Source organism: Mastacembelus armatus, chromosome 8 (genome assembly GCF_900324485.2).
Source record: "Mastacembelus armatus chromosome 8, fMasArm1.2, whole genome shotgun sequence".
In the NCBI taxonomy this organism is placed as follows: Eukaryota; Metazoa; Chordata; class Actinopteri; order Synbranchiformes; family Mastacembelidae; genus Mastacembelus; species Mastacembelus armatus.
The window spans coordinates 5,071,381-5,081,017 of NC_046640.1; the positions used below are offsets into that span (position 1 = coordinate 5,071,381).

General features: G+C 39.8%; 1 protein-coding gene and 2 non-coding genes across 3 annotated transcripts; 1 reads left to right on the forward strand and 2 right to left on the reverse strand.

Moving 5' to 3' along the window:
- Positions 1–422: 422 nt before the first annotated feature.
- On the reverse strand, positions 423–4,924 carry LOC113140523 (piggyBac transposable element-derived protein 3-like). Its single transcript, XM_026324382.1, has 2 exons — positions 3,599–4,924; positions 423–533 (listed from the first exon to the last, which is right to left on the reverse strand). The coding sequence occupies exons 1-2, from the start codon at positions 4,922–4,924 to the stop codon at positions 423–425; spliced, it is 1,437 nt and encodes a 478-aa protein (XP_026180167.1).
- LOC113141706 (U4 spliceosomal RNA) lies at positions 2,763–2,903 on the reverse strand. The gene has a single exon (XR_003296783.1). It is a non-coding gene; the product is annotated as a U4 spliceosomal RNA (small nuclear RNA).
- A 2,434-nt stretch (positions 4,925–7,358) lies between the features above and the next one.
- Positions 7,359–7,499, forward strand: LOC113141711 (U4 spliceosomal RNA). Its single transcript, XR_003296788.1, has one exon. It is a non-coding gene; the product is annotated as a U4 spliceosomal RNA (small nuclear RNA).
- Positions 7,500–9,637: the final 2,138 nt, after the last annotated feature.

Genomic DNA, 9,637 nt, shown 5'->3' on the forward strand with positions numbered 1-9,637 from the left:
TACATGGACCTGATCCAGAAACACCTCCATCTTCTCTGGGCCAGGGCTCATGGTCTGTTTTAAAGTGGAAAATTGTTCTGTGGTCATAGGAATCAAAATCTGACATTCTTTATGGCAACCATGGGCGCTGTGACCTCTGGACTAAAGAGGAGAGGAACCTTAAAGCTTGTTCTCTCAGATCAAAAGCCTGCATCTCTGATGGTATAGGGGGTTCATTAGTGCACGTCTGGAACGGTACCATCAATGCTGAAAGATATATCAGCTTTTAGAGCAGCATATGCGCCAAGTCCTTTTTCAAAGATGGCCTTGGATATTTTAGCAGGACAAAGTTTAACTGCACACTGCATCTGTGACAACAACATGGCTGTGTAGTGGAAGAGTCTGGACCGATTCTATACCACTTTAGAAATATATTCACAATTTCATCCTCCTGCTTCACCGACCTCACGCTTCAGACAGCCAGCAGTTGCAAACATAGTGTTGTTTTTCAGAAGTAGGTCCTTCAGTGACTCCAATGAGGATACATGCTTTACCTAAACACACAGGAGCCCAATACAGGCATATATGGGTGTTGTTCCACATCATTCTGATCAGTCAGACAAACATTTCAAGCTGTGGTACATAAGAGTTGCAGTTTCAGTGAAATGTACAAGACTATGAGTAACACACTGGCCTACAGGTACACTCATTTAATAGTGGAGACATTTTCTGTGTATTTCATCTCTAAAATAAATATAATACTACTACTAATAATATGTATATTAATATATTATATAACTCTCTCTTCTATTCACTCACCCCAAACCACCGTCACCAAGTGCATGCTCATAAGGGGTTTGTTGGGTTTCTGTGGAAAGTGTCTTGAGATGATTGTACTGTGATTTGGTGCTATACAAATAAACTGAATTTAAAATTGAATTGAAATCTGCTGACATTCTTGTGATCTATGCAAACTGCCAGATTTGCAGTTATCTCAGATGTCGACAAAGATTGGTCCTAATGATAGAGATAGAGAATTATGAAATGAAGTTGAAGAGTAGTCCATTCATTTGTGACACCTTTCACAATGTAATTACATTCCCTGAGTCAACATGACTTTTACAAGAGCCCTCATCTGAGTCATCGACCATAGCTGCATATAACTGTGTGTATTTCCTGTAAAATAAAAGCAAAGAAAACATATTGCCTGCATTTGAAACTATACATGAAAAATGAAAAGTACCTATAACGTGTTTCCCTTGCAAAACTAGCTGATATGGAAGATATTTCCTAGTTGTGATTATAGGCAGTAACATCTGTGTTATGGAGATGAATTACTAATCTCACGTTTGCACTTGTGTAAACGGACTAGACATAATCTCAGTTATTCTCTGTGTAACTTCTGTTAAATCCTCCATCCCAGATGACCTGCAGGAAACCTCAGTCCTCTCAGCTTTTGTTAATGTATCATTTTAAAGAATTTGTTTTTTCAGTGGCCTATTAACAGGCCTATGTGTGAACTTTGTCATATCTGCTTGTATTGTAAAAAGGTTTCATGTGAAATCTCAGCTAGCTGCAAATCTAAATATTGTTGAATGGCAGCCAGTCACACAGCGCGTCGTTCTCGGATTGAACGTGTTTCTGGGGAAAAAAAACTGACTTTGGTTTCACACCTTCTCGTTGAAAGAGTTAAAAGTCTGCAGCAGAAACAAATCGACATCTGTCACAGACAAATGTGGTTTTTCCTTTGACAAAGTGGTCCTGGGATGAGTCACATTTGTAGAGACGTTTTCTCTTCTCAGTGTCTATTGTGTCACTTTTCTGCGCTTTCTGCCTGCAGCAAAGTGCTGCCTAATGACTGTGCACACGGATTTTTAAGGCTTTAAGTTTCCCTCTCGGTATAACACTAAATTGTCTTAATGGGACATATGTGGCAACTTTGATATAGTTTGACATGTTCAACAATAAAAAGGTTTATGGAATTGCACCTGCATAATATGTTTGCACACAGTGTAGTTACTAACTTACCTTCAGGAGAGGGGAAAACACGCACATACATCACAACACCTATCTGGAGATCAAACGTGAGCACGTTAATCCCTCACACTTTGGTACTCACTGCCAGCAGGAATAATCTCCAGCTTCACAAATTGGTCCAACTTGCCTACACCCCTGTTTGACGCCAGTTCCTCCGCGCCGGTATCTCCACGCGCCGTCTGTCCATCAGACGTAAAACTTTCTCCAGCCCGACAAAAACTCATTATCACTGCTTTCAGACAGAGACGGCGTCCAAGCGACCGCCTCAGTCTAATATTAGTCACAAACTTACCTGGACAGTCAGTTGGCAGAAATGAGGCCTTGTCGTTGACTTGCGGGCAGTATGTGTTTAAGTTTAAAAGTGGTGAAGAAGTGAATCAGCAGAGTCTGATGTTTGGCTCCCTGACACAGACATGGCTTCCATAAACACAGTGTGATCATTTAAACATCTTTTTTCCAGCTACTGATGTGTTTTGGGCAGCAGGTAAAACTGACATGTCAAAGAAAACACAGAAATGGTCAGAGAGGCCAATGTTCTTGACAATAATGTTTGAAATAACATCTTTTGTTAAAACTAAATCCAATGTGTGACCGTGAGTGTGTGTGGGCCTCTCACATGTTGTAGGAAAGTTTGAAGCTCTGCACAGAAATCTGTTGTGAGTTTGTCTTCAGGGTGATCAAGATGGATGTTAAAGTCACCTGTTATCAGAATATGTGACAGAGCTTGATGTTCAGCACATCATCAGTCTCCTTAGAGACCATCAAAAATTGCCATCACCGACTATATTTCAAGTCGTCAAGGCGGGGTATTGGGTAAAGTTTTCAACTAGCAACAATCGCGCCTCGGACAAACCTCATAGGCTACGATACTGCCACTGCGAAAGGATGGAGAACTAAGACAAACAACAATGGGGTGTCTCAGGGCCGGACCCCTCTCTGTTAGGGTCTGATCTCTTCAACTTAGACTTTGAACTGGTTTATCCTCTTGAGACCCAGAAAAAAAAAAGTGTTGCAATTTCTGTTTTTCCTGGATTAAATACTTGTCTTGGGTGAAAACAGCATGCCACACCAATTTTTTTTCATAGACATTTTTTTATTTTTGTTTTATGAAATGTCCTTTGCAGTAGACAGTGGGACTTTCTTAGAACTGACAAACTGTCTTTTATCCATCATCTTTTATTCCATTTTGCAGAGAGAAACATGAAGTTTTTTTGTAATTAAAACAAAACATAAATCATTTACAACTTAAAACATAGCTTGTAATAATTGTAGCTTTTTGTAATCCTATTTTCAGGTTTATGAACCTCATCAAATGTGGAAAAAACATGGAAAACGTAACACTGAACTTGGACTGAGCGTGTCATAGTTTTGACATTTTGCAATTCTCTTGACGCACTTTTGAACTCTTTTCATATCATGAATGATACTTCAAGAAGCATTTTTTTTTCTTTGACACACACAGATACATGTGACATTTGACACATTTCACAAAGGTTTTGCCACTGCAGCCTGCATTTCTGCATCTAGATGCATTTGTTGCATCAACCATCATTGGCAAATGAACTGAGCCATATTTTTTTACACTGCTGTCAGGGTGTGGCTTCACAAATCTTCTCTTCCGTGGAGAAGGCCTCTCTTCTTCATCATCAGTGCCCTTCACATCACTTTCTTGGCTTGCACCAGATTGTGCCTGGGCAATCAGTTTCTCAGCTAACAGCACCTTAAATTCGATATACTGCAGGATGTCCTTCCTCTGTCTGCCAAAGGCTTGGCTGTCTGACCTGTACTGGATCCAGCTGTTAGTGGCAGACAGATCAACAAAATGGAGTATCGTGCGGATAGTCCACTTTTTAGTTCTGCCTGACATCCGGTAGTAACTGATCATGCGGTCACACAGATCCACTCCTCCCATGTTGTGATTGTACTCAGATACAACTGCAGGTCTCATAACACTGATGTAGCGCTTTTCTTTACTGGACCATCTCATACAACTGCTCTGTGGTTCTGTTCCATGGACTGTAGAAGCCATGACAACTGGTTTGTTGTCCAGCCACTTTGTCACTGCAATTTCCACAGGTTTCCTCACAATCATTTCACAGGTTCCTCTTCCCTTCTTCTGCAGCTGACGATCATTGGACATTTTTGCCTGACATTCTGCTGGGATCCTGTTTTTCATTAAAGTTCCTGTTGCAGGTATACCTTTTGCCTGTAAGACATCAAGTAATTTGACTGAAGTGAAGTACCTGTCGAAGTACAGATGAGTTCCTTTTGGAATAGACTCAGTCATCCGAAGCACTGCATTTCCTCCAATCCCTAACTTCTCATCTTTGAATGTGTTTTTTCCTGCATAGACCTCAAAGTCCAACACCAAGCCACTTGGACTGGCAAGAACAAAGACTTTCAATCCGGTTGGGTTTGGTTTCCCAGGGACAAACTGACGTACAGGACAGCGGCCAGTAAAAGGGATCATTTGTTCATCTATGGACACATTTCTAGGTCTTGGCAGATTCAGACACTCTTGTTGAACTCTTTTCAGCAGAGGCCTAATTTTCCACAGAATGTCATTTTTTACATCCTCCTCAGGCACATCAAGATCATTTGTGACTTTGAGTGAGCTTCTGAGCTTGAAGAAGCAATCTCTTGACATTGACTCAGCAATGATCGGGACCCTGGTCTTTGCAGACCAATACATTCTCAGTCTTGGATATCCAAGGCAAGACATGTACATTGACACGTCAAAGAATGTTTTTATTTCTTCAGGAGTGGTACTGAGGCTGGCACCAGTGACCAGCACCTCTCGCTGGTTTGTAAGTTCAGAGATCTCTTCAAAAACTTTGTTATCAATGTACTGCTCAAAGTACTTCCAGAACATCCAGTCTTTGCGGGTTTGGGCACTGTCATCTTGCATAGTTCTCTGCTCCACAGTAGGAATGAATCTTACAGAGAAAAATGAATGTTAAAAGAATGAATGCATAAAGCTAATAAAACATTATAAGAAATAGGACAATGGCAACTAAACAAAATTCAAGGCAGAATACCTACATACAAACTACTTTAGCCCTAAAAGTGGATGAAGATAAACAAAAAACACAGACTTGCATGACAATACATGGTGCTTAATTGCTACGCCGTACATGTTACTCCTAACCCAAAATGGACTACACTGGGCTTCATTTTCCTCATGATTTTCATCCTTCTCATCATCTTCCTCCTCTGAGCTCTCATCCTCATCCTCTATTTCATTTCTGTCTTCCTCATCATCTTCGGAGAGCTCCAGATCTGACCCTCCATCCACAATCCTTAACAAGATTCTTTCTGCTTCTGTCAATCCCCTGTCACCTGAAGTGCCTTGCATTTTATATGAAAACAGATTTAGTAAGTCCCCATGTCCACCACGAAGGACATTGGAAAAAACTGTTGTATTCAGTAAGTTTAAAAAATTTGTATGACACCAAAACACCTCAAAATATAGCTTAAACACTTATGTTTTAAAAAACATCCAATATTCAGCTTTAAAAGCACAACATCTAGATAAATCTGGTAACTTACCTGTCTTGTGCCCATAAAACAAAGTTGTCGGTATGGCAGCCATTTTAGAAAGACGGATCTTCGGTTTAATTGGATGAAATCCCAACAAATCAGATATCACTGGAAAGCCCAGGATGTCCTCTACTTAGCACAAAAGGTTTTATGCTTGCAGACCATTTAGTTTTTTTAGATAAATCTTTGTAAATCATGTCCCCTCCAGAGGACAAAAATACATTGCTCGGTCTCAAGAGGTTATGGGGTGTTTCCCTTTTGAAGGTCCCTGCACTCTAATCTGTGATTGGACGTTTCAGATGTCATATGACTTTAATCACAAAACATCACAGCTTTGTGCTATAACTCATGGTTTCATTGTCCTTCATTAGTTTTAGGAAAACTTACAGGCATTAGAGCTGAAATGTCCCACATTAGGCAGCTACACACTTTAGGACAATTCATTCTATACATAATATTATAGATACTAAAATATAAAACAGACTTTATCATACCCTATGGAAATATACAACATTCCCAGCCATGTATGGCTGTATCGTTGCTTGTGCTTTTGTGCAGGAAGGTCAAAAATGATCCTGCTCACAGAGGCTGTTCTTAATATTTAGAAATGATTTATTGAATTTAGCGTTTTGTCAGAAATATCAGCATATATTATTTCAGAATTAACACAAAAACTAACTTTTTGCTATTTTTGTGTTGACTTGTGTTTCCACAAAACACAGTTTGCAGGTGAGAAATGACCTGTGGCCAACGTTTTTCTAATGAATGAATCATTTTCCAGTGACTGTACAGTGAAATAACATGTGAAGACAATTCTCTGTGTGGCAAAGTCAATATTCAAAACCAGCCCGTGAGTCTCCCTGTAGCTGAGCTGCACTTCAAACGCATAGATCACATCCAGGACAGACAGCAGGGTCCGGCGCAGTGCGGCCCTGACAGGTCCTCTGTTCCCATCCATAGTTTGAATGTGCGTAGAAGAAACAGGAATAAACTGTGGCAGGTGTAGAGCTGATCTCAGATGATGTCTGCTCATGAGGAGCTCCAGTGCAGTATACAGGACAGCACGCTTTAGGACGAGCCTTTTATACTAAGTTTCTAAGTTTGATTTTTTAGCGCCATAGGTTGAGCCTATGATATTAATAATAATAATTATTATTACGGCTTGTTTATAACGATATAATTATTAATAATGAGAACCATAATAATAATGCATATCATCAGATTAATAATAATAATAATAATAATAAATAGTATTATTATTACTATTACTATTATTATTCTTATTATTATTACTATTATTATTATAAGAGTAAGAAGAGATCAGTTACTGGCCCATGTGAGAAAACACGAATCCTGTGAAACTGCTGCCCAGTTCTGCAGTGCAGAAGTTCTTTTACATTAGATCAAAACTAGTACATGTGATTAAAAAACGAAGCTCTGAATAAAATTTTGAAAAATAGTCGGTTTGTTTTTCGTTTATAATCTTAAACAAAATGACAAACTAGAAAAAAATGTATAATGCGCCATTTTTATTAAAACCTAATTTACTCCACATGAATGCCTGTAAGTTTTCCTAAAACTAATGAAGGACAATGAAACCATGAGTTATAGCACAAAGCTGTGATGTTTTGTGATTAAAGTCATATGACATCTGAAACGTCCAATCACAGATTAGAGTGCAGGGACCTTCAAAAGGGAAACACCCCATAAACCAGTTCAAAGTCTAAGTTGAAGAGATCTCAGACCCTAACAGAGAGGGGTCCGGCCCTGAGAGACCCCATTGTTGTTTGTCTTAGTTCTCCATCCTTTCTCAGTGGCAGTATCGTAGCCTATGACGTTTGTCCGAGGCGCGATTGTTGCTAGTTGAAAACTTTACCCAATACCCCGCCTTGACGACTTGAAATATAGTCGGTGATGGCAATTTTTGATGGTCTCTAAGGAGACTGATGATGTGCTGAACATCAAGCTCTGTCACATATTCTGATAACAGGTGACTTTAACATCCATGTTGATCAACCTGAAGACAAACTCACAACAGATTTCTGTGCAGAGCTTCAAACACTTCTACAACATGTGAGAGGCCCACACACACTCACGGTCACACATTGGATTTAGTTTTAACAGAAGATGTTATTTCAAACATTATTGTCAAGAACATTGGCCTCTCTGACCATTTCTGTGTTTTCTTTGACATGTCAGTTTTACCTGCTGCCCAAAACACATCAGTAGCTGGAAAAAAGATATTTAAATGATCACACTGTGTTTATGGAAGCCATGTCTGTGTCAGGGAGCCAAACATCAGACTCTGCTGATTCACTTCTTCACCACTTTTAAACTTAAACACATACTGCCCGCAAGTCAACGACAAGGCCTCATTTCTGCCAACTGACTGTCCAGGTAAGTTTGTGACTAATATTAGACTGAGGCGGTCGCTTGGACGCCGTCTCTGTCTGAAAGCAGTGATAATGAGTTTTTGTCGGGCTGGAGAAAGTTTTACGTCTGATGGACAGACGGCGCGTGGAGATACCGGCGCGGAGGAACTGGCGTCAAACAGGGGTGTAGGCAAGTTGGACCAATTTGTGAAGCTGGAGATTATTCCTGCTGGCAGTGAGTACCAAAGTGTGAGGGATTAACGTGCTCACGTTTGATCTCCAGATAGGTGTTGTGATGTATGTGCGTGTTTTCCCCTCTCCTGAAGGTAAGTTAGTAACTACACTGTGTGCAAACATATTATGCAGGTGCAATTCCATAAACCTTTTTATTGTTGAACATGTCAAACTATATCAAAGTTGCCACATATGTCCCATTAAGACAATTTAGTGTTATACCGAGAGGGAAAATTAAAGCCTTAAAAATCCGTGTGCACAGTCATTAGGCAGCACTTTGCTGCAGGCAGAAAGCGCAGAAAAGTGACACAATAGACACTGAGAAGAGAAAACGTCTCTACAAATGTGACTCATCCCAGGACCACTTTGTCAAAGGAAAAACCACATTTGTCTGTGACAGATGTCGATTTGTTTCTGCTGCAGACTTTTAACTCTTTCAACGAGAAGGTGTGAAACCAAAGTCAGTTTTTTTTCCCCAGAAACACGTTCAATCCGAGAACGACGCGCTGTGTGACTGGCTGCCATTCAACAATATTTAGATTTGCAGCTAGCTGAGATTTCACATGAAACCTTTTTACAATACAAGCAGATATGACAAAGTTCACACATAGGCCTGTTAATAGGCCACTGAAAAAACAAATTCTTTAAAATGATACATTAACAAAAGCTGAGAGGACTGAGGTTTCCTGCAGGTCATCTGGGATGGAGGATTTAACAGAAGTTACACAGAGAATAACTGAGATTATGTCTAGTCCGTTTACACAAGTGCAAACGTGAGATTAGTAATTCATCTCCATAACACAGATGTTACTGCCTATAATCACAACTAGGAAATATCTTCCATATCAGCTAGTTTTGCAAGGGAAACACGTTATAGGTACTTTTCATTTTTCATGTATAGTTTCAAATGCAGGCAATATGTTTTCTTTGCTTTTATTTTACAGGAAATACACACAGTTATATGCAGCTATGGTCGATGACTCAGATGAGGGCTCTTGTAAAAGTCATGTTGACTCAGGGAATGTAATTACATTGTGAAAGGTGTCACAAATGAATGGACTACTCTTCAACTTCATTTCATAATTCTCTATCTCTATCATTAGGACCAATCTTTGTCGACATCTGAGATAACTGCAAATCTGGCAGTTTGCATAGATCACAAGAATGTCAGCAGATTTCAATTCAATTTTAAATTCAGTTTATTTGTATAGCACCAAATCACAGTACAATCATCTCAAGACACTTTCCACAGAAACCCAACAAACCCCTTATGAGCATGCACTTGGTGACGGTGGTTTGGGGTGAGTGAATAGAGGAGAGAGAGAAAAGAACAACAACAATAAACAACAACTTAACACTGAGCAGGTTGGTGGGGCCAGTAACTGCACTTCAGCTCCAGGACCAGGGACACCTGCAGAAGCTACAGTGAGAGAGAGAGGACAAACTACGGGAGAGAGAAGGTACAAAATTAGGCA

What these genes read in the sequence shown, in the direction of transcription:
- LOC113140523 (XM_026324382.1), bottom strand. Translation starts at nt 4,924, where the DNA reads ATGCAAGATGACAGTGCCCAAACCCGCAAAGACTGGATGTTCTGGAAG. An exon ending in AGCCACACCCTGACAGCAGT is followed by an intron (nt 534 to 3,598) that starts GTAAAAAAATAT and finishes CTGTGTGTTTAG; the next exon opens with GTAAAGCATGTATCCTCATT.